Source organism: Cylas formicarius, unplaced genomic scaffold (assembly GCF_029955315.1).
Source record: "Cylas formicarius isolate icCylForm1 unplaced genomic scaffold, icCylForm1.1 PGA_scaffold_4__25_contigs__length_36172078, whole genome shotgun sequence".
In the NCBI taxonomy this organism is placed as follows: Eukaryota; Metazoa; Arthropoda; class Insecta; order Coleoptera; family Brentidae; genus Cylas; species Cylas formicarius.
Genome location: NW_026844334.1, coordinates 16,485,222 through 16,509,243, shown reverse-complemented (window position 1 = coordinate 16,509,243; position 24,022 = coordinate 16,485,222). Strand labels below are relative to the sequence as shown.

Genomic DNA, 24,022 nt, shown 5'->3' with positions numbered 1-24,022 from the left:
GACCATTGTTCACGGTTTTCCAAAATTCGACAGTGTCCTGTCATTTGGTACCCGCGTTCAGAAATTTACTTCTGCAACATCCTAGACTAGAATCGCACTAGGCTTCGATCCTGCGCGTTACGAGCAAACGCTTAACTGAGTACTAAACCACCGCTCTCGCATACCGCAACCTTAAACACGTATTATTAACTTCGATATAATTATTGCGACCTCCGTACAACACAAACTGATAAAATCTAGTATAAAACGGTCGCTTGCGGTTTTTTCATCCGAGTAATAAATAATAAAAACGTATTTGCACGCTATTACAACATGTTATCAACCAATTTTCGTTCTCTCCTTGAGAGACTCGTCTGAAATTAAAGCCTTATGTATGGTTTTTCGTGTGTACGCGGTATAATCTATATGAAAGGCAGACGTGATCTTCTGCTGCGACCTTGGAGCTATTTAGTGTTCTTTGTCAATGTAACCAACGTATCCCATCCACTATTTAAAATGAACATTTATTTTCTTCATTTAAAGAATTACTTTTAGAAAGAAAAAGAGTTTTTAAATATTTAAATTTAAAAAAGTTTGATGTTATCCATACAATGAGCAAGGATCGTGATGGTACATTATACAACAAGTCGGATTAAGGACTCTTTAGTCACGGGCCGAGCGTAGCGGACAGTTTTATCAATGTGCTGCATACCATCCTTTTTCTACTACCTATAGATTTTGCAAAACAGCACGAATGCCGCGTGATGGACGAAGTGACCGTCAGGCTGACAAACGTTAAAATACCATGGCTAAAGTCTACCAAAAACATCCGATCTCTCTCAAAACCGTGACTAAAATGAACGAGTAACTGAAACATTGTAATTTTTTTACCTTTTTCTATCTCCTCCTAACAATTAGCAGCCCTGTTCACCTAATTGTTTTAACTTTAATTTCTCTGTTATAAATATTATTCGAGTTCCCTTTTCAATAAATGCACTCTATCAGGTTGACATTTCGTCAAAATTTTTGTCTACTCCCTGCCCAGTTAAATTATCTCTCAAATTAGATTTCTTATTGTTTGCATATTTCTGGGTATTTATGGTGAATTACTTCTTAATGATATACTAATTTAAATTATGCTTAATAAAGGCAAATTAGTTCAGCAATTTTATTTTAGCCAGCGCAGATCAATCAAAAAACGACGTAGGAAATTTAGTTAGTTTTTTTAGTACTCGACAAAATTTAAACTAACATATCTCTACTTTAAGGGTTCGCTTGTTTGCCAGATCGCCGGCGCATGCAACATGAAACATTTGTTCATAAGAAAAAACACTAATTGACAAAACATCTTCCTCCAAAAAATTATCGCAAGTTTGAAAGAAAGTATTTACCTACCGAATGTCAATTGTTAAAATAATGTTACAAGACCCAACGAGAATAGAACGAACAAAGCATTTTAGTGATACAATAAAGCTTTGGCGCCCTTTAAATTCGTTTAGACGAACACAGCAATCCTTTTCGGATTTTACAACCATTTCGTTACAGTGCTCGTGGATCACTAACCCGCTTAACGTCTGTACCATTTTCGTCCATTATTCGCATCAATTCGTGCAAAAAAGTGGCCGCACAAACCAATGTCACAATGATTTCCGACACAATGGGAAACCCTAACTAAACAGCACCGCCTTTGTTTATATAAATATTTATAATAAATTTGGTGCGGTTTTTATGCAGATGGACATGATACTCTCAATCATTTTTGTGATTTTGTTGCGTATATTAGGTTAGTTCTGGTTTATTGTAGACTTTGAAGCAAATATTATTTGAACTCGTGTCGTAGTTTTTGTGACCACTATGTCTGGGGTGACACCAAATGGAGAAGTTTTTCTTTGCTTGCCTGAAGATACGGTTTGTCCCACAATTGGCCATCTGGGCTCGGATATTATTGATCCTAGAATTGTAACTCCTGTAAGTACGACAAGTTAAGTCAAGTTGTTTGTTATCACTTGTTGCTTTAACACAGGGTCGTGTACCATTTAAAACGCTACATACTAGGGCAGTAAGTAAATTCTAGTTATTTGACACACCGAATTCAAGGTTAAATATTTTTTTCTCCTCTTGATACCATTTGAACTGATACGAAACACTACTTGGGATATTTTAAATTATACAGATAGACTTAAATAATTTAAGAAATCTTAATAATATTCTTGTTTAATTTAACAGGAAAAAACCACGGATACATAGAAGACATTAACCCAATATTGCCCAAATTTCTTTCACAGAATGTCTTTTGAAGGTCAAATTCTTTCACCTGAAACTTACTCGGTCAATTTCTACAACTATCTAAATAGTGTAGGATTTTACTTAAATACAATGTCACCATACAATGTGTAAATACGCCCTTTTTCAAATCAATCAAATCAAAATTTGGTGTATTATTAAATTAAAAAGCCACAACCAAATCTCATTTGCTTCATAATATCATCCACTGTGTTCTAATATTAGTTGGGTATTATGTTCACCTGTTTCAGACTGGACTTTGCCCGTCTGGATTTTATCCATGTTTTGGAATCGACCCAAAGTGCGGCCAACGCCTGATCGCAGACATCTCGACGGAGGACGGTGTATCCGATCCAGGAGGTTACCCTTGGCAAGCATATTTGAGAAATGTCACGCACATATTCTCCGGTAGCGGTGCCCTTCTCGACTCCTTCCACGTTTTGACGGCAGCCCACAAAATCGCCAGTATCGAGTAAGTTCACGTAGCGATCTAAAGTCCAAATGATCCCCTCTCGATGTTAGGGATCAACCGGAAGATCTTACTGTGTATTTTGGAGTGTGGAATCCGTCAAACCTGAAGGACACTCAGAGTTCCATCGTGGCCGATATAAGGATACACCCCTCATTCAACTCTAAAACTTTGTTGAACGATATAGCTATATTGCGACTGCGCCAGCCGATCGTATTTGGGATCCATAATACCATAAACACAATCTGTTTGCCCGAATATGAAACCGATTTCATAGGTTCGCTGTAAGTCTTGGCATTTGGAATATTACTGTTAAATTATAATTGTTTTTCACTTATTTTCAAAGGTGTTCAGTCGCCGGTTGGGGACAATCGTCCTTCAATTCTTTAGACGCGCCCACCTCACCCCAAAAGCAAGTAACGGTGAAAGTAGCAGACGCGAAAACTTGTAGGGATTCTTTCGCCAAGCCGAACTTGTTGGGCACAAATGTAGATGTTTACCTCGATCAGGTGGGTGAAATCTGCGCAGGTGGTGAGGCCATGAGAGATGCCTGTACGGTAAGTAATTTCTGGTTTCTGTCGTTATATTCCTGACGACGCATCTCTTGACTTTCCTTTAAAACGCATGTTGCTATAGCATAAATTGCTTGCGAAGACTTCTACTTCCCCGAAAAACCATGGTCTTGTATGGTTCTGCTTTCTTCATTCATCAATTAATTAATTTAATTCATATCATAGCAGGACGGCGGCTCGCCCCTGGTATGTCCTGGATCCGACGGCAAACTTAATGCAGCTGGTTTAGTTATTTGGGGCAAAAACTGCGGTCAACCAGGGGTATACGGAGTGTACGTAAACTTGCCTTACTATAGCAACTGGATCCAGACGACCATCGAAAGCTTGAACGGTTTGTATGCTAGGTGAATTCTATCACTGTCGTTCCGACCGCATACAAACAACGGACTTTAGTTCTAGTTAACTGGATGTTTTTTTATTGATTAAATAAAATCCTATGCTAATTGCACATGTTTTCCGTTCAGTTTTAGACAACGTAGTCACCTCCAACTACAAACGGCTTACTTTAATTTGAACTATAACAATTTAACAATTGTTTGAGAGTTTGAAATTCGACTCAGGAATTCTAGTGAACAGATGTTGGACTTCAGTGATACAAGAATACCAGGCATTGAGAACTCTTGGTTAGGTTCACACTGCTTGATCTGTGTGTAGACTTAGTTATTATATTGCAATAACTTTACCTTCTAAAATGCCTTTTCCGCAAATTATAAGTAGGTGCATTTGGCAAAATAATAGTATGATCCTGTGTATCACTTACTTTTGAAAAAGTGAAAATTGTATAACGTCCAGGTTTTTGCGATGGAAACTTTTAGATATCTTTCTCAATCATAGAAAGGAACTTGAGGAATTTGAGTGATGTTGTAGTACACAACAAGTGAGTTGTGTTAGTGCAGTTAATGCTGGATTCACTTCTATTTATTATTTTCACCAATATTGAATAGACGACAGATGCAGCATAGAAATTGCTTGGATGTGATATTGAGAATAAAAAAGGCTTTTAGCTTTGCTTCTATTTCCGAGATAATTTATCTTTAAATACAAATAATATTTTCCGGAAGATTGTAACTCTGTTGTGAAAACTGTATGTTGTAACTTTTATTACAAATAAATTGTGAAGAATATTTAGTTCTTGCCTTTGGGATGTTTTATATTCTTATCGATTGGCCATAAAGTTAGTTTTACATTGTACTAAGTGGTCAGTAAAGTATATCTATACATCTCTCTTTTTATTACTGTTTTTTAATTTAAATTTAACACTTTTATTGCTGTATTTTAACACACTATACTCCTCGTGGTAGCCGTTTTTGGATCCCATCGGCTGGGCGTTGTAACTGTTACTAAATACCTGGAAAGTGCGTAACAAAATTACGAGGTAATTACACGTTTTATTTTTAATATTATGGTTCGCTTATCGAGTCCATCTATCTTTAGGGGATGTGCTGCACTTTTTCCGTTTCCGTTTGACAATGCATCTAATTAAAGCACATTTAGTAAACCAAAACGAGGGGTCGCGGTTATCGCGGATTTGATCTCACCGTTCGTACTACGTAGTTAGACATAAATTTAGGTTTCATGGAACGTTAATCATTCTAAAGGTAAATAGACCTCCCTCTACGTGGTTCGCGCGCATGCGTAATTACTGAACTAGAAGTTGTGATTATTCCACACTTTATTTTTTTTTCCTACAATAATTTAAAGAAATCTAGTGGCCGGACATGTGGAGCATGTGGTGGTCCCTCTACTACACGCCATCGCACATTGTATCCAAGTGAGGTAGGCCGGAACGCTGACGTAAACTCCATAAACGCCCGCCAATCCGCAATTTTTACCCCAAATCACCAGGCCGACCAAACTAAAGTCGTTGGTGTTGGCGTTCTTGCAGACCAACGGTGAACCTCCGTCTTGCTACAAATGAGCATGTTATAGCCACCAAGTGTTACGATATGTAAGTAGTTCACACCGTGCAAGCATCTTGGTTAGCACCGCCGCCGGCACAGATCTCGTTAGGAAAATCTAAGTACAGATCGGCGTTATTGCCCAGGAGTGAGGGGTTCAGATAAGATGTTCTGCATTGTTCGTTGGTCACTATGGGAACGTGCACTTGCTTCAAGGTCTGGGTTGGGGCATCGTCTGTGCTAAAATTGGTCTGACCCCAACCTGATACGATGCAACTAGCACTGAAAATACGTCTAAGTAATAGGACGTCTTTCGAAATTAATATCGGCATACCTCGAATAACCTATGAAACTCTGCCCTGCTGGTGGTAGGCATACTATCCCGGTATTACCTCCGATATTCATGGGCGTAGCCAACTGCAGGACCGCTATGTCGTTCTTGAGCGTTTGTTGATTATAATTTGAGTGAATCCACGCGCCACTGACTTGCGAGGTTTGAGTTCCGGCCAAGTTTGAAGTAGAATAAGCACCGAGAATTACGCTAACACTGGTTCTATTAATAAGTAACATTCAGTATTGGTAGAAAAATCAAACGCCACTTACAAATTCGTTATCTTATGGGCGGCCGTCAGGACGTAGTACTGACTAAGTAACGCACCGCCACCCACGTAACCGTTTTTCACGCCCAAATTAAGATTGTTCCGTAGAAAAACTTGCCATGGGAAGGCATTTTGTGTAGCAAAGCCATCTGTAGTAGCTGGTTGAACACTCGGTGTTCCACAAGCGACGTTTGTACATTGGATGTAACCCGCAGGGCAGCTTTCGAGATTGCCTGAGGTCGTTGGTACCACTATGTTGACCTAGAACTTAAAGATTTTAAAAGATCGGCATTACAATCGGATGGGTTACCTACAACTGGGTTGCTTGTACCTGGTATTAGTATACGAGGATCAATGGTGCCACCATCTTTGCAAAGTGATGGTAGCACACAAGAAAACGTTCTTTGAGTTTTAGCAGTACCTGAAACGAAGTATAAGATAAGCATTACGAATAACTTATACTATGTGATCTTTGAAGCAAAAACTCACTGGCAAGTAATGCAAGAACGACACCAATAATTGACATTGTCATTTTCGTGTTTAACATTAAACTGATTTGCGGACATGTGTACAATAGTTTTGTGTTACATTTTATTTTATAATCTGCATTGCGAATCGACACACGCAATTAGCTCCACCTTCCATAATGGCGCTGAAATCCCCGTCCCATTTTTTTCTGAAATAATATTTTAATAGCAGGATATGCGTTATATATCGGTTTTGTACCCATTGCCAGGAATAGACCTTGCGTCAGGCGCGAAGGTGAGAATAATTTCGGTGATAATGACCCTTTGATAATAAAAATTGGAAAATGTTGTTATAAATGCGCTACTATATTATGGACAAGAGCAGTTCGTTACAGATTATAACCTGTACCAAATTAAAAATACATAAAGGATACATGTTGGCACTTCAGTTAATTTTAATATGACAATGGCTTGATAATTATAACAATGCAATATTAAACAAAATGGAGTTAAAAACAATTCAGAAAAGAGATAAAAGCTCCTAACACTAAATTTATTAACGACAAGAAATAAGCAAAGCGAAACAAAATAGTATCAACTAGTTAGAGCTTACATAATCCTGTATCACTTACTAGCAGGAACAAGTAACATTTGTTAAGATATGCTAATTATTAAGATTTACACATCGTCAGTAAATAATTTGTAATAGTGTGTTTGCAAGGGCAAATGCATATAACTGCAAGGGGCAATTGATTAAGAGTGTGAGCACGACAGTCTTAAATTTAGTTTTATTAAATAAAATAGGGATGATTCTGAGTCAATGAAATAATATGTAAATAAGCAAGTAATTCTATGAATAACGATTTGTCCTCCATTTTGTATGAGACTCTTCCATAATCACGAATGTTGTAAATAAAACACGACATTGCATCCTTTCTAGTGTATTAATATTAAAACAACATAGTTAAAATGACTTAAAACCAAGGAGTATGAAAGTCTAATTCTTTGAATAGCCCATAGTAAGTCCAAATGAGAAAACAACATCCTTTAATTCATATATCCATCGTTCTGTATATATGATATATAAGATATTATATGTGTATTTTTCTGTATGTGTGTTTGCATATATTTTTATTATGTAGGTTGATTTTCCAATGAGACTAAGAAAATCAATTTTGGGTACCGCTTTTCCTTTCCTTTTCCTTTTACAAAAGCTTCTAATAACATTGAAACTAGCCCAAGCTTCAGTATTACGTCCAAGTGGGTGTCTAATTTTTGATGTGTCCTTATGAGAAAGAATATACAAAGATTCCGTTTGCCATCGAAACTTCAAAAAAGGTATATTAAGATTTTGGATAGCACCTGGGTGGTTCTGTTTTAACTGTGATTTTTTCTGTCTTGCATTGTTTGTTCTCACCAGTGATTAATAACCTAATAATGAAATTTTTGTAATGATTGGACGATCGTGAATATTTTTTATATAATATAACTTTTCATTCAGAGAGAACCTACAATATATCAGCTAAATGTCAGTACCATGTCATCTATAAATTCCTTTTTTTTTTTCATAATAAATGATTTGAACTAATTTGAATGATTTGAATAAATTCGTTTTTCTATAATCAAACTAAGAAAAAATGGACCGGTTTTGGGTTAACGTTTTCAGTTGGTATGACGGAGCGCCATCCACCTTGGGATTTATGAAATGTCTTCTGAGATACGAAAATTTTCGATTTTTGAAATTTCCAAATTATTCCGGGATATGAAAGGTATTTTGCTTTTGATCATTTTAATGCAAAAGGAATAAAATGGCGCATTTAAAATTTGAATTCGAAGTTTTGCTTTTTCAGGTATGTGGGAAAAATCTTAAATATGTTTTTGGATCATCTATATCCGTTTTAGCTGTTTTTAATTGTGCAATTTAAATTGTATTTTCGCGATGTTTTAACCTCACTCTATCTTGGTAGCCCAACTCTTTTCAGTCAAATTTGGTCTACCCCTGGGTAGTCTTTGGCGGCACGTTTGTCGACGAAAAAGGTTGACGGTATCTCCGAATCAAAAGCGTTCATTTCTTTGGCTCAGAAATTTCACATGCCAATATTAAGGGTCTTTTAAACAGCCCGATATCGTTACTATATCGAATTACGCAAAGAGGGACCGGCTTTTGGAGGCGGAACAATAAAAGAAGAGGATATCCGCCGATAATGAACCATGAAAAAACTTTTTTTTTGCGAATAAAGGTTTGTTCTTACGCCTTTCCAATTTTTTAGCGTTCGTTTTCTTTCGCAGATTACCAACGGAGGCCTAATAATTACACTCGGAACTTTATCATTGTAATTCCCACCCAATTTGTAACTTGATCGACGGAAATATAATGGCCACCGTGTATCACACCTCGTTCCGTGCGAGGCAATTTTGGCAGGTGTGAAGTTTGGAAAAGTTTTTAAAACCGCCGACTTCAATAATAAGAATTCGTAGGTTAATAACAACAATTGTCTTATTATTCATTTACTTTAGCATGTTTTGTTTTATTATTAAGTACCTAAAATTCAAAAATAATGTCATAAGAATAAATTTTATAAATTGATTTTATGCACCTTGCTGAACTGTTATTTTAGTCCTTTTCTAATTTGTGGGAATACCAACCTTTTGACTTACTATAGCGGGGCCGTTAGCAAGTTAAATGAGAAAAAAGAAAAGCTAAATCGACAGCGAACTCGACAAAATGTGTATATTAACTTAAGTGAAAAAAGTTAGAGAAGATTAATACAAAAAATCCTGTACAGCACCACAGAAAATTAAATTAAAGAAAGTATTAAAAACATTCACAAAAGTCACCCACCAGATTCGTTGGAATTGAATAAATTATAAAATGTAAAAAAAGTTTAAAAAAATATTATATAAGTGGGAAATTTAAACTTTAATTGCTTTGCAATTGATTTTGTAAAATTGTAGCGCAATAACTGTTTCCGATATGTTAAAGAGACGGAGAACAATAAATTCTTGATGCAAGAAAAATTGCATTCAAAATTGCACCGTCTAAAACTGCCTTAAATTCGTGCAATAATCAAATTAAATAATTAATATTTCCTAACAGAATTTACATTTAATTTAATTAAAGTGTCCGTGTCTGTCTATGGTAATTTTCAGTAAAGGCGAATGCGCCAGACCAACATTATTTTCAAAATTTAAATTTTTGGGAGAATACTTTTGTAGACCTATTATTAAATTGATGCTAAGTGCAACATATCTGGATTGCAACCTCTATATGGTACATTTTTCAGGCGAATTCTGAACTTTTGTCCTATTTCAAACCTGGAGAAGCATAAAAACATTGAAATTTGGTATGAAATGATTGAAATTGGCAAATCAAGTGTGGCCGTTGAAAATTGTTTATATTATTGTCAAATGCCAAGCAAGATCATTTCGACTGATCAGGCGTTTAATAAATGCTGGATGCGCAAGGTTTTTAAATTCCGTTCAACTAAGATGTTATAGATTACAGTCAAAAGCTTTAGTTTCCGAATTGTATACTTAATTTATTCTAGGCAAATCAGTTTATAAAAATCTACTCTGGTTGTTTATCTGAAAACAAAGAGCAAAAACTAAGCAGAGCTTACCAAACCTGTCATCATATTTATTTTTCGCGTTTCACTCAGGTCATACGGTTTGGTCAGTTTGGCCAACAATTCCTGACAATTTCTTTGGCTCAGCGATCCTTATAATGAAGCAATGCGTTAGATATTTTTTTTATAAACAATGTAGATACCGAATTTCGAAAATACCTTTAATAATTAAGTGCTAATGGGATTTACAAATTAAAGTCCATATCAAAAATATTTAAGCTAATTATTATGTGGTCGCGCAGTGGCTTTTGTTAATTGCTTAAGTCAACGTTTTTTTATGGACATCAGTATAAAGATGTTTCGAAGAAAAACATATATGATGGTAGGTTTTAAAATGTTAAAATGTAACAAAATAAATAAGATCTAAAAGTTCAGATTTTCACGAAATTATGCATTTTCACATGACAATTGTTTCGACAACACCATGTCTTTTTCAAATGTATAGATTTGATAAAGACACGGTGTTGTCGAAACAATTGTCATGTGAAAATAATTTCGTGAAAATCTGAACTTTTAGTTTATATTTATTTTGTTAAATGGATTTTCATCAAGTAAAAGCCACCTTAGTTCAATTGTTAAAATGTAACTTATGGTACAACCTCATTGCATATATCTTAAAAAAAAAACTTGCACGAATGCAGTGGGCTACAACCGCCTTCTGGGGCAAGGTCCACTACACTCTTCGCAACAAGTTTGTGCGCCGTTAAAATTCTTTTTTACGATCTCGATATATTTTACAAAATTTTCTCTCGCAAACCTTGAAAAAAATATATATAAAAATTCAGGGAATCGCATAAGCGAAATAAAACTCGAGTTTTACGCCCGTTTAATTATAAATGAAAATGCGTTTCTACGAGTGAGAACGCACGAGTCACCATAAATTAATCATAAATAAATTAAGTCTGGTTTTGGTGCGCGAGCACAACGAATCCAACCGACAATTTTTCCATCCGCGCCAGGTAGTTGCGTTAATTTGTTTTAATTCATCAACAATAGCATTTAGATTAAGTAAATACATAACAAAATATATAGGGCAATACGGGCTCAATGTCAAGTTTGTTGTTTATCGTGTTATGCACAGCAGAAAAATGTTACCATTGACTTAATATATTTTTCTGATACTTTAGAGTCTTTATTTTAATATAAAGTTGATTAAAATCAGATGAAAATTCGTGTAAATAAACAAGCCACTTCTAAATAATTCCAACCTTTATGGTGCAACAATTAGGTCAAGATCGGTTTTTATTTACTTTTGGACTTCTTAAAAGCCTTTGTTGTAGAAATCGTTACAGCAGCTGGAAACCCAAAGAATAGCTAGCAAGCCTAAATCATTATGTAGCCACTCTCAAAATCACATTTTAATACAACCATAAAAATACACAAAAGCACTTAATTCGGAAGTTAAATTTCCATTTTAAAAGCATTATTAATTAGATGGCCAATATGACAGCTTTGCTCCTACGATAAGTCCAGCATATGCGATTTGATCTTTGATATTTCCAACATTTTGACAGGAATTTCGGGCTTTTATCAACTAACGATTTTGTGGTTCTCACGAGTGAGTTGTAATTAAACTTTAACTGTACTAATTAAACTAAAGATTATGATTTTCATGATTATATATATATATATATATATATATATATATATATATATATATATATATATATATATATATATATATATATATATATATATATATATGATGACACTATATTCCGGGATATCATCCGTTCGCTCGTTGAACTCCGACTGGAATCCTGCATCCGATTGGAATCCTGCAGACGTTTCGCCAAAATCTCACGCGCGAGCATTGAAGATGCCAAGTGAGATATATATATATATATATATATATATATATATATATATATATATATATATATATATATATATTGATAGATATATATTTTTCTACTCCCGTTTGTAAAATACCTAATTAAGCACCAATCTAGTGTGCGGGAAGCGTCACTTTATCCGGTCGTAGAAGAAGTATAGTATGCAACACGTTCGGTAAACTTTTTTAACTCACTCGCTCCGCTCGTGTCAAATAAACTCGTGAGTCAAATGCCGTTCACCGCACTTGTTGCATAATATACTATTAATGTGCGTATGGTAACAAATACATACAAACATTTCATCACTAATCAAGTCAGGAGACGAGTGGATGTTTTGCTCACGAGAGCTGTTTTTTGGCATTTTATGAATTGGGTTACCTTTATAGGTACTCCAATGCTTTAACACGAATCCAATGAAAAATTTAATAAAATTTTGTGTGAGTAAACGTAGGATGAAATATAGAATTTTTATATTAAAGACGATACATATGCGTTGGTGAACACGAAGTGGCAAAAAGAAAATGTTATATTATGCTATATTTAAATCTAAATAGTTAATGTTGTTCAAATGCTTTTTTACTTACACCACATCATTATTTAGATCTGGCATCAATATTTAGAATATTTTACGCTGCTAAGAAGCGGCACTATGTCCTTACGGAGACTGGAGATCTTCACAGAATTTCAGTAAATGGGTTAAAATGTTTTCATTATTGTAATAAATTTTAATCAATTTAATTAAACGACTTCCTGGACCAAATTTCTCGACATTTCATAGCGTATAAATAATAAAGTTAGACATACCTACAAAAGGACAATTTTTAAGTACTTGTGATTTTTTTTTCTGGATTTTTCAAGTTACATTTATCCAATGCGAGGTTCAGTAACACGCAATCTGCAAAAGCGGCTTGAAATTACTATGGCTCATTAAGGACAAACAAGGATCGCGGACGTTGATGAAACAACAGGATGGGACGAGACTTTGATGCGTTAATTTGCCACGTGTCGCCAATGTTGTATGTCTTTTGTAGGATGTCATAGCACAGAAAACTGTTCCTTTTATGCGTTTTCCAAATTATAATTTTATTAACTACCGTGGTTATCTTGGCTACAAACCCACAATATATAATATTAAAATTAAAAAAAAAAGAAAAATGTTCTTTTCGCATCATAAGTTCGACAGAAATGTTAGTAGATCTTCAGTTAAAAAAAAAATCAAAATTATTTAAGACTTTTAAAAACATCCAAAAGGGTCACTGTCTATAATAAATAAAAATAGATTAGCTCTCTTAAAAATGGTGACCATTCTGTTGCTTAGAAGAGACTTGTAACTTAATAAGCAATAAGAAACTAAAAATAAAACTTTAACGCTTCCTAACTCTCCTTTGTATCTTGCTTTGTTATTGTAGAAGAAAAAAAGTATAATAGCTTCAGTACCACGCGCGGAAGAAAAATTGAAAGATGAGCAAAATAAATCTTGTTTCCTTTGGTCGTTGCTAGACTGATTATATTGCGTTTAGCTGTTATGTTTCACTAGTAATTATTTATTGTTAGTTAACATCACTGGGTTGTAAAATATGGTTTTCAAATAAATGTTTTGCATTATTGGAAACTGAAAAAATAAAACTTTTCCATTCTGTGCAAAAAATAATAAACACAAGGTGTCACAAAAATAAAGATACAAAGAAAAGTCAAATTGCGTACAATTTTCATTTTGAGTTACTTAATCTAGAAAAAACCAATATTTAAAAAGTCAGCTGCGTACATTTTTCTTGTAATAATATTTATGAGGAGGCCCTTGGAACGCCAATTTACTAATCTACTTGCGGTTATAAGAGATTTACTTATTACCACCATAACATTGCGGAACTTTCAATAATTCTATAAAAATTGTTAATAATATTACTAAAAAGCCTAGTCAAAACATCAAAATTACTATACTGGAAAACCAGACACTTTAGTTCACATGTTAATCTAAACTTTTCTGCTTAATTGATTCGGGAACACGGCCTTAAAGTTTAGTAGATACCTTCACAGAAAATACGACTAGACAGTACATAGTGTTTTTTTTTTTATTAATTGCCGTTGTTCAATTATGCGGGCGATCGCGGAATATTATATTGATCTCATATGCAAAAGTGCTACACAAAAATAATTTCCAAGCCCAGAAAGCTGCCCATAAACTAATGCATTTTGAACTAATTTTAGTTTGGTCCAAGTAAACAACAGAAAAGTAGCAACATTTATACATCTAGTAACGATTTTTGATCACAAAAAGTTTTGCCTGCTATTGTAAAATGCTGTTTTCCAATATCTTTAATTTTAATAACTTTTTTTGTTTTTTTTATGATCACTCGCCTTAACTTACGATTAAGAATAAACTTTTTCCAGAATATGCTTTACTAAAAGAGACACTACAACAGGGCGGCCAGTTTCAAGATTATTGAACTTGACGAATAGCAAAAAAATGCGCCTGCAGATATTTTAATAGTTGAACGGCTTCTTTTATTCGGAATGGTACCGTTAGCGCTTAATCCCCAACAAAACAAATCATAGCGTGGAACCCATCAGACCTCGAATCAAACATCGTAACGATGTCGATTTTTGAGAACCAGTAGTAGAAGTCAAGATTGTACCTGCGGCGACAACAATTGGTGATAACTCAAATCGTACTGCAGGATAAAACGACAAAGTCGCTTTTTATCGCGTTCAGTGTAGTGCAGATCGTCGCCTACGACGTTGTTTCGAACCTGAAGAAATGACCGCGCGAAATTCGGTGGATAATAATTCCTTGGACACCATATTGGTCAGGTTGGGTGATTTTGGCAGGTATCAAATAGGCGTCTTCGCTTTGGTATGTTTCGCCGTGGTTCTGCATTCGGCTGTGCACGTTGCCTTCGTGTTTACTGCTATGGATTTGGATTACCGGTGAGTTGAATCGGAGCATAGAGCAGCTAGTGAGAATAGAACCAGGGGTTGGGGAATGTAGTCAGTTATTTTGTAATCAATTGTAAAATCAAGCGTAGTGATTTTTTTAATCTGAAACTGCGAAAAACAAAAAACAAATAAGAAAACAATTAAATAATGGTCTATCGGAAGAGTTTAGTTAATTTTTAATGTCATATTTATATTTTAATGCTAATTTACGTTTCTTTTCATTCGCAATTGCCGAAACTCTAAAAAAATGCATCAAGGAATTGAAATTCTATAAGTAGTTTTCACCATTCTTCAAGGTAAATTTAGTGTTTTATACAACAAACCTTAACAATAATTAAACCGTTTTTAATCATTTAATGAGGTATACTTTAAAAAAAAAGAGGTACGTGAATTGTGGAACAAATAATTTGCAATTATCAAAAAATTAAATCTGCATATGAATTTAATTACAAGCCTAAGTAATGTTTCTATTATATATTGGGTGGGAGGGTTAATTAGAGAATTTTTTTTCGTAGAATTTCATACGAAGTTTAGAATAAATCTTTTTTAAAAGAAAAAATATTGGGAATTAGAATTAGATTCGAGCTTTTTTCAGCGTAAATTTTCACGTAAGTCTTTTTCATTTAATGGAGGTGGGCAGAAGTGTATTGGCAGATATACGCCATGTTAAAATTAAAAAAATAAATAAACAATATATTTATGACTTTGCGTGATAGTGTTAAATAATTAGAAATTAAACAACATTTTTCAATCGCCCACTCGGTGGAGCTTCTGTGAAAGAAACGAAAATTAAAGTTTTTTGTTTTACAACGCAATCGTGTGCAATGGACATCCATTTTTAAACGTTTACGGTTATTGTTTAATATGTACGTTTTAAGTGACAATAAATAATATTTATAAAATAACACGACGTTTAAATCGCTGAAGCGGAAAAATAGTTTGCTATAACAGCGTTGCGGCATTACGTTTTTAAATGTGCTATTTTAGTAATAGTTCATTGTTCTACTCGAAATTCCTCTGATAATTCAAGTACCTACATAACGAAAAATAGTGCATAAGAACTCGTTTTATACACTGGATGTATACAGTCCAACATTTTTTTTTAAAGGAAAGGGGTTGTAATTAGGCTTATTCGAAAGGTATACATATATTCTATCAAAATGTGTTCCCAATGTAATATAATAATAATGATAATAATAATAATAAGTTTATTTATCAATTAGTACAGTCAATAAAGTTATAACAATTAAATTTTAGCGTTATTACTTTAAAAAAATAATAAAATTATATCTAATATCTTTTATAAAACGTAAAATAACGAGAAAGTAAATATCTAATTTTTTTTGTTTGCATTGCCTGCGCAGTTGGTCTCATTATATATTTGGTTTACATATTAATAAAGGTAGGAATATAAATTGTGTTTACTTTAGGTGTGTAAATTCAATGAGAGTAACTTTTGAATAAGACCAATTTGGATAACCATAATTCCACTTAAAAAAAACTCGGAACCATCTAAAATTCTGACTCCAGGATAATCTGAACTAGTAGAATTTCCTTACGACTCCAAAATTGATATCTTAGAAAATAAAGGAAGAAAGGAGTAAACTTACAATAAACGAACATGGGAGAATCCTCGGACGACAACTATTGTAAATCGGAATTAATCAAAGTCAAGTATCCATTTTTAAGCCGATTGTAGAAGGTGGTCCTGTACAGAGTGTGTCAAGGATCTCTGATAACAATTATCTGGTGCATCTAAAGGTTGCAGACGGCGCTCCGCATTGAATAAAATCCCCAAGTGGGACTTCTTCGACTCGTAAGGAATAAAAAGCAATGATTTCGCTTAACGTGCAGGGTTTCGAATAAAAATAAACCGACTAGATCAAGGATTCACGATTATTATAATATTAGAGCTTAATTTCGCATAAATAGCAGCAGAAATCAGTATTTATTTACTTCATAATTGGTACTACGAAAGCGTAATTAATTTTTGAAATTTATTATCGTAACGCCAATGAGTTCTACAAAAATAACCGAACTGGTATAAAAATAATAAAGAAAGGATGAAAAGAATGAAATTAATAATTAAAAATAATAATGTTTTGTAACAAGCAAGGGGAGAGTATTCCACCAAATTCAAAATAAGGCCACCCACATCCGAAGTCTGACGGAGTGTCCAACCATATTACCCGGGTAAAAAATATTCTTTAAAAACTCAAATTAACTAATATGTTGTGGAAACAGCGTTTTTCCAATTACATTTTTTCAAGCAAAACGAAGATTATTACAAAATTGCTTCTTAAATTTAACTGCGATATGTAAAACAATAAAAAATCATTGCATTGTCTAACCAAATTATGTTTATTATTATAGTTATATGGTCGAAGTACCTACTACATCATTGAAAATATCCAGGCGGTAAAATCTTGATGCGCATTGTTTTCGATTTAGTGGAAATTTAACCTACACTTTAACAGTCAGGCATAGGCGTATCCTATCGCAATAATAAAAGTCCTTCATATATTGGTATCCTTATTATTGTTCTTTAGAAAAAATTGTATTTTTAAAGAAAAGTGGTATTTTGATGGCTGAAATAGCTTGTTGCTCAATAAGCGTTTAATTAGGGATAACTCCACTTGTTGCTGAATAGACAATTACTTCGGAGTGGCGCAACGTTAATATGCTATAATTGCAACTCCCTACCCCTCAGTTATCGGCTATTCCGTTCGTAGAATCATAAATAGCGCTTCTGGGAAATTCTAACCGAAGCACTTTATAGCGGAACCAATTTTTTCTTCATCGTTTGTCACGTTCATTGTTAATATACTCTTTCTCCCGGAAATGATAGGTATTCTTTCCATTTTCCAAAGGCGTCCTTCGAGCGTCGCGGTCGCATTTCTTTTTCGATTATTTTTGGTCAAAGAAGCGTAACTTCCTATTTTGTTCAACGAACGAGGTGTTTAGTAAGCAATTGTTATAATTGAATAAAAACCCATAAATATTGCGAGCACGTTTCTACCGACGTAAATACTAACCACAAGTACCGCCTGACAAGTACTTACTGGCACTAAGCGCGTAATAGCCAGGAAATTTTAATGAAAAAAACAGCTCAATTATACCTATTATTTAGGCACAGGGCGTAATTTATTATGTCCCATAGTATGGGACGAAGGCCTTTCCTACCTTACAACAGCATACATTAATGCGACATGACATTTTGGCATAACTTTCAGATGTAAAATACCCAATTGCGATACGGAGAGCTCAGAATATGCTGCGTCGTGGGTGAAAAGCGCAGTACCAATTTCTAACGGACGTTTAGAAAAATGCTCCGTGTACCAGAGCTATGCGAATGAAACTATTTTCGAGGAAAACTGCACCGAGGGTGAGTTCAATACCCAAATCATCGAGAGATGCTCCTCTTTCGTCTACAAAAGCGATGAGAAGACCATCTTGCAAGAGGTAGATTCCTCGTAAACTTCATATATCACACTAACGTTTTCCCTCTATAGTATGATCTGCAGTGTGACAATAACCTGTGGAAATTGACTATGATCGGTACTATAAACAACGTGGGACAGTTCTTCGGTCTTCTCATATCTGGGATACTATCTGACAGGTAATTGTCGATTGAGAGGAAATCTTTTATTTAGAAATTGTTTCGAAGTGTTCGTTATACTTTACAGGTACGGCCGTAGAGTGCTACTGGTCGGTGGGATGGTTCTTTGCGGTGTATGTGGAATAATTCGTACCTTTATGCCCACTTACGAATGGTTTTTGGTACTAGAATTTATGGACGCCTTTTTCGGTGCTGGAAGTTATATTTGCGGATTCGTATTAGGTAAGCAGTTACTATGGCTTAAAGTTAATTAATTACTTTTAGTAGATGCATTAAATCGACACCAACTTGAACTCTGGAAAAGTCTAGTAACCCAATCCAGTTCAAGAGTAATGTCAAAGATTTAATTAAATTGTTGTTGCACATAGGAATTCCACAAACTATTCGCAGATAAACATCTAATACCATCTTTAAATTGTTGTACATATTTTTAGGAGTGGAGCTAGTAGGACCAAAGAAAAGGGTGTTAACCGGTACGCTGGTCAGTTCCTGCTACGCAGTGGGAGAAGTCTTCGCAGCCGTATCCGCTTACCTAGTGAAATCTTGGAAGTGAGTACTGCATATGCGTCCGTCAATTCATCTTCTTAGCTAATAATAATTGTTCAAAACCAAAATATTAATTCCAGACCTCTGATCTATATTCTGTACACTCCTACAATACTTTTGCTGTCTTATTTCTGGCTGGTGCCTGAATCGATCAGGTGGAACTTAAGCAAAGGCCGAATAGAAGAAGCGAAAAAGACGATGATCAAGTTAGCCACCGTTAATGGCAAACAAATAACTGATAAAGAACTAGAAATTCTTGACGCCATTCCAGTATCCGACGCTGAGGTTACGAAATCCGGTAGTCAGTTTGCGGAAGCTATTAGATCTAGTACGTTGATGATACGACTTGTGACGTGTTGCTTCTGTTGGATAACCTGCGCGTTTTTATTTTACGGATTGACCCTTAATTCGGTCGCATTGGCTGGAAACGCGTACGTGGACTTCATTCTAACTTCTTTGGTGGAAATTCCTGCTTACTTTGCGTGTAATTTTATCGTCGAAAGGTACGGACGCAAGAGGTCGCTGTTTCAATGCTATTTGCTAACCGGAATCGCGTGCCTTGCTTTCATTTTCATTCCGGGTAAGACCAACAATATCATTTAGCCCAGTCAGTATGTAATTTTTTTTAGCAGACTCGCGTTGGGGTAGTTTGTGTGTTTATTTAATCGGCAAGTTCGGAGCCACGGCCTCGTTTACAATTTTGTACGTCATCACAAGTGAAATGTTCCCTACGAATCTCAGACACTCGTTTATGGGAACTTGTTCGACTTTAGGAAGGTGCGGATCAATGATATCGCCTCAAACGCCGCTGCTGGTAAATGTTGCCCATCGTAATTTGAGCGGATTGAATAAAGCTGTATTCCTTACTTCCAGGCTCAGATATGGGAACCCCTTCCGTTGGTCAGTTTTGCAGCTATGTCCTCCATAGCTGCGGGATTGGCCCTTACGTTTCCAGAGACTCTTAACAAAAAGCTGCCCGATACAGTCAAAGAAGCCAAGGAAATAGGCAAGGTTGCAGAAATTGAACAGGAAATTTACAAAGCGCAACGGCAGGAGAAGGAAAGATATTGACCTAATCGATCTGTGATATTTTTAGTGTTTAAAGTTACCTAATTTATTGTGTAATTTTTTAAAATAAGTATTCTTGTATTATTATTATCAGACCCGTTGAGTGACCTCAAGATTGTAGCGTCGTTAAGAATGTCATCCTAGAAGTATCCGATGGCAGGCACCTTCCAAAAGCTTCTAGAAGCAAAGGCTCTTCAGTCGTAGTCTGCTGATAATCTGAGAGAGATACCTTCCCATCCTTGTCTTTGTCCATCTTTCGCATCACTATATCTACCAAGTCCTTGACACTTTCTTCTGGATCTTCTTCTTGTGGCAATTTTATGAGGCAATTTCTAGAAATCAGAGAAAACGTTAAAACTCAACTCACCTGTTTGTGTCATATTACTAGTAACCTCAAAAGTTGAAACATTTCATCTTTAGTAATAAATCCATCCCCATTAAGATCATAGACATTGAAACAATATTGGGTCTGTTTGAGCACGTTTCCTTTAAGAAACAATGACATTCCGTGGAACCAACTCTCTAGAGACACCACTCCGCAATTGGAAGTGTCCCAGACGCAGAAAATGCGATCCATCAACATGTTCTCGGTTATAATGTCGAAGGTGCTGTGCAGCACCTCCCTAAAAACAACTCTGTCGATGCCCTATGAACAAAAATGTTTTAGTATCATCGTACTATCGTCAAAGTCCGATCAAACCTCCGATGCCGTCGCGGGATTGACAACCACCAAGGAGGTAGATTTTGGAAGTGCTTTGCTCGTAGACTTGTTGTAAGTAATCAGTTTCTTGTAGATTTTGTAAAGCGCATCGATTTCGTTCCTGTGCGGAAAAAACGATCCTTTTATTTCATATAAAAATCAATAAGCAATTTACTTTTTTGGTTTTTTTTTCGAATATTGGCGTTTGAGTGTTCCAGACCATGCTATAAGTCGATCATTTAAATGCGAATAATATTGCGTGCATAAGAGTTCCTATCGTGAGCTCTTTGTTGAAACGCTGGTGCATATGCAATTTAATTGGTTTAGTCTGGGGATATTGCACTATCAAAACCAAAAATGAAAAATAAAATACTCAGTCTATTTATATTTTATTGCAGTTTTAAAGAAAAATAAATTTTGAATTTATTCGACTGCGATCCATATGAAAAGTTTCAATAACCGGAAAAGTTTAAAAATTCAACTAGGTCTTAGTTGCCGTTAGAATCCATTTTTTTCATCGGTTGTTTATTTGTTTTAATAGCTTTTAATCTTCTCATACAGAAAATAAAAAAAATAATTGCAACAATATACAATATTTTTGGAAATATAGAAACTTCACGCACACACTTAGAGCGAGTTCAAGCTTAAAATACGAAAAATCCTATAAACAACGAACCGAAAACGCCTTAGTAACGACACAGGGTGTGCAAGAAACTTTTTCGTGGAGGAGTCCAGGCTTATAGTGGTCGGTGGTCGTAGCACTCGTGTTCTTAATCTATAATCTAATAATCTATCTGATGCATGCTGGAGCGACAGATACATTTCACTTTCAATGTTCATCTTACTCCCGGAAAGTAAGTTTATTTTGAAATTTCTAAAAAAACGGAATGAAAATTTAACTATGCAGAGATCAAAGGACCTTAGCAATTATACGCTTGTTTCTGTCCTAAATACATTTTCAAAAATAACAAAAAAAAAATTTTAAAAGGGATAGTAATATTTATAGAAAATCAATACAAGTTTGAGCCATATCAATATGATTTTTCAAAGAAACTTCCACAGGCTACTGTAATGTAATTTCGACTAAGCAAAAACCGACGCAGCATGAATCCAGAAGTTTACAATATTCATTGATTTGCAAAAAGCATTCGACTCTGTCGATATTGACATAATGCTTTATAAATTGAAAACATACTCCAAGGGTCGGTCATGGACCTCTCCAGTATCTATTGCGTTTTATATGCAAAATAAATTACAGAGAACCCAAAACAGAACAGTAAAAACCATATTTAAAATAAACCGTTTCACTTCAACGAAAATAATGTATGAAACAACAGAAACATGGGACATAAAAAAATAGTTACTTTTGAACAAGCAAAATATATATATTTCATAAAAAATAAACTGTTAAAAAGTAACTTAGATATAAAGCAAGCAAGCGATACAAATACGTAGTCATAATACTTGTCGTGCAAGTGACTTTAGAACTAAATTTTCAAAACCTCTTAAAGTACAAAGATTTCCATTACATACATGGCTGTATTGAGACATATAATTCTATACCAAAAGTTATTGGTGAAGCAAAAACAATAAAACAATTTTGTCAGAAATTAAAAGTACATTTGCAGTGACTATTTACACTTTCCATTTAAACTTAAAAAGACGTACATAAAATACCAAGCTTATTATATAATTGTTTTATTTTGATTGTAACTTAAGGCTCCTGTGCCAAGTTATAACACTGTTTTGGAGTCAGTTATAAATAAATAAATAAATGAAAATGGTGTAGGTCCTTCAAAAATGTGGTTTCTTGTAGAAACGGTCAAATTATATAAACAAAACGTTCAAATTTAGGTATTGCAAAACATTGTTAATTAAAATATAAGGTTTTTGATACGTAAACAGTGTACGAAATTAAAGCTGATTATTTTGCCGGAACAAAAGTTGAAAAAAGCAAAAGTTGAGGTCTACGCCCTGAGGTGGCCAAATCCTATTTGTACAACCATGGCTATTGTTGGTCGTGAACTACTATTAAATTTAGGTTAGTTCAAATTGAGTCACTATAACTGTGTAGTGAGTAATGAATAAAAGGTTGTCTAAAAATGTAAAATAAGTGCATAATTTAATGATCGAAGAAAAAAGATGTTGCATTTTGCAGTTTTTAACTACGACCTTGCTTATAGAAATTGCTTACTTGGAGAACGACGTGTCCCTTTTCACCCCTTCTAGAATGTTGGCCGGACATTTACAGAGGTCCTTCTCGCTCATCTTCTTCCTTCTTCTGCTAACTGAGTTCGATTTGGCGCTGCTACTTCCTTGGTTCGCAGCCTGTCTGTGACTTCTCGCGCCTCGAATAAACCGAGTGACTCCCCGCAAAACCACTGCCCCCCCGCGCATAGTCAAACGTGGGGCGGCTGCGGTGGCCGAAGTATTCAACTGTATCTCCGTCGACATTTCGGCATTTGTCGGTACCTTTGATCGTGAACGATATGTAAAACCTCATAGGCTAACAAGAAATAGAAACGGAAGCAAAGGAAACCGAGGTGCTCAGTGAAGGAATTATAATAAAGCCACCCCTGTCTTTTTTTCTTTATCACATTCGTCGCGTGCAACTCTAACCGTTTTTGCATACTTTCTCTAAAAATTATTGCCGCCCCGTGCTCATAAAATCGAGTCAGTAAAATGGTGCATCGAACATAAATCTCGGGTAAATGTAAGACCGCAGTGCCTCCTCGGCGACAATTTAATTTGTCTACAAATTTGAAGAATTCGTGCACACATATACGGCTCTAACCTGAAAGGAGCCTCTGTTTCGAGCACGCCATATCTCGACACGCGAGCCACAGATAATCCAATCAGCAATCAGGCAACAGTCGGTGAGGGAACCAAAACTACTATAAATGAAAGCGTGCGACGACGTTAAAAGCAAAAATCGCTACCAAACGCATTTACCTGTGTCGGAGGGGCCACCTTTCAGAAGCTCACTTGCATTGTATCGAACAAAACAGTTGAACCGTTGCTAGGCATTGTACAACCGCCTTGTACGGTGTCCATTTTTTTAACGGATTCCCCCACAATGAATGTGTAGGCTCTATTATCGTATTGCGTGGATCTGCAGCTTGTCTAATTCGTTAACGGAACAACAAGATCATACAGTTTTTGAAATCACAACTTACCGTGAGTCTATGAACTTAACATAATGAGTAAACCATTCGGGGGCAAAATAAAAGTGAAAAATCAGCAAAGAAGAAATCAGACCAGCTTCTAATCGCAGCATTATCTGTTTGTGGTTTTAAATCATTTGATAGAGGGGAAAATAGCAAAATACAAAGAGAATATCAAAAAACAAATAACATCTCTTGTTTTTAAATCCGAAAAGAAAAGTGTGGAAATACTCAGAGGTCGATATTTTTTGTTAACCCGT

At 35.1% G+C, this 24,022-nt stretch overlaps 4 protein-coding genes across 8 annotated transcripts; 2 read left to right on the top strand and 2 right to left on the bottom strand.

The window, feature by feature from the left end:
• Nucleotides 1-284: 284 nt before the first annotated feature.
• LOC132700898 (phenoloxidase-activating factor 2-like) lies at nucleotides 285-4,380 on the top strand. 4 transcript variants are annotated; one of them, XM_060668478.1, is made up of 7 exons: nucleotides 285-1,762; nucleotides 1,820-1,947; nucleotides 2,514-2,734; nucleotides 2,785-3,015; nucleotides 3,078-3,288; nucleotides 3,472-3,634; nucleotides 3,768-4,380. In XM_060668478.1, exons 1-7 carry the CDS (start codon nucleotides 1,708-1,710, stop codon nucleotides 3,815-3,817), a joined length of 1,059 nt encoding a protein of 352 aa, XP_060524461.1. In that variant the 5' UTR covers nucleotides 285-1,707; the 3' UTR covers nucleotides 3,818-4,380. The 4 variants fall into 4 exon arrangements, with proteins under 4 accessions (XP_060524461.1, XP_060524460.1, XP_060524462.1 ...); XM_060668477.1 differs by having other exon boundaries at nucleotides 3,469-3,634; XM_060668479.1 differs by having other exon boundaries at nucleotides 1,298-1,762; nucleotides 3,469-4,380.
• Nucleotides 4,381-4,796: 416 nt separating this feature from the next.
• On the bottom strand, nucleotides 4,797-6,577 carry LOC132701048 (phenoloxidase-activating factor 2-like). Its single transcript, XM_060668684.1, has 6 exons — nucleotides 6,290-6,577; nucleotides 6,115-6,221; nucleotides 5,805-6,061; nucleotides 5,536-5,754; nucleotides 5,267-5,483; nucleotides 4,797-5,211 (listed from the first exon to the last, which is right to left on the bottom strand). The coding sequence occupies exons 1-6, from the start codon at nucleotides 6,345-6,347 to the stop codon at nucleotides 4,999-5,001; spliced, it is 1,071 nt and encodes a 356-aa protein (XP_060524667.1). The 5' UTR covers nucleotides 6,348-6,577; the 3' UTR covers nucleotides 4,797-4,998.
• Nucleotides 6,578-14,373: 7,796 nt separating this feature from the next.
• On the top strand, nucleotides 14,374-20,047 carry LOC132701125 (organic cation transporter protein-like). Of its 2 annotated transcripts, none has more exons than XM_060668825.1 (8): nucleotides 14,374-14,656; nucleotides 17,899-18,127; nucleotides 18,178-18,284; nucleotides 18,352-18,506; nucleotides 18,719-18,833; nucleotides 18,911-19,410; nucleotides 19,463-19,644; nucleotides 19,704-20,047. In XM_060668825.1, the coding sequence occupies exons 1-8, from the start codon at nucleotides 14,487-14,489 to the stop codon at nucleotides 19,899-19,901; spliced, it is 1,656 nt and encodes a 551-aa protein (XP_060524808.1). In that variant the 5' UTR covers nucleotides 14,374-14,486; the 3' UTR covers nucleotides 19,902-20,047. The 2 variants fall into 2 exon arrangements, with proteins under 2 accessions (XP_060524808.1, XP_060524807.1); XM_060668824.1 differs by having other exon boundaries at nucleotides 19,460-19,644.
• On the bottom strand, nucleotides 20,008-23,567 carry LOC132701127 (calaxin). The gene is made up of 6 exons (XM_060668826.1): nucleotides 23,551-23,567; nucleotides 23,393-23,492; nucleotides 22,793-23,070; nucleotides 20,599-20,719; nucleotides 20,291-20,544; nucleotides 20,008-20,230 (listed from the first exon to the last, which is right to left on the bottom strand). Exons 3-6 carry the CDS (start codon nucleotides 23,050-23,052, stop codon nucleotides 20,008-20,010), a joined length of 858 nt encoding a protein of 285 aa, XP_060524809.1. The 5' UTR covers nucleotides 23,053-23,070; nucleotides 23,393-23,492; nucleotides 23,551-23,567.
• Between the last annotated feature and the right edge of the window lie 455 nt (nucleotides 23,568-24,022).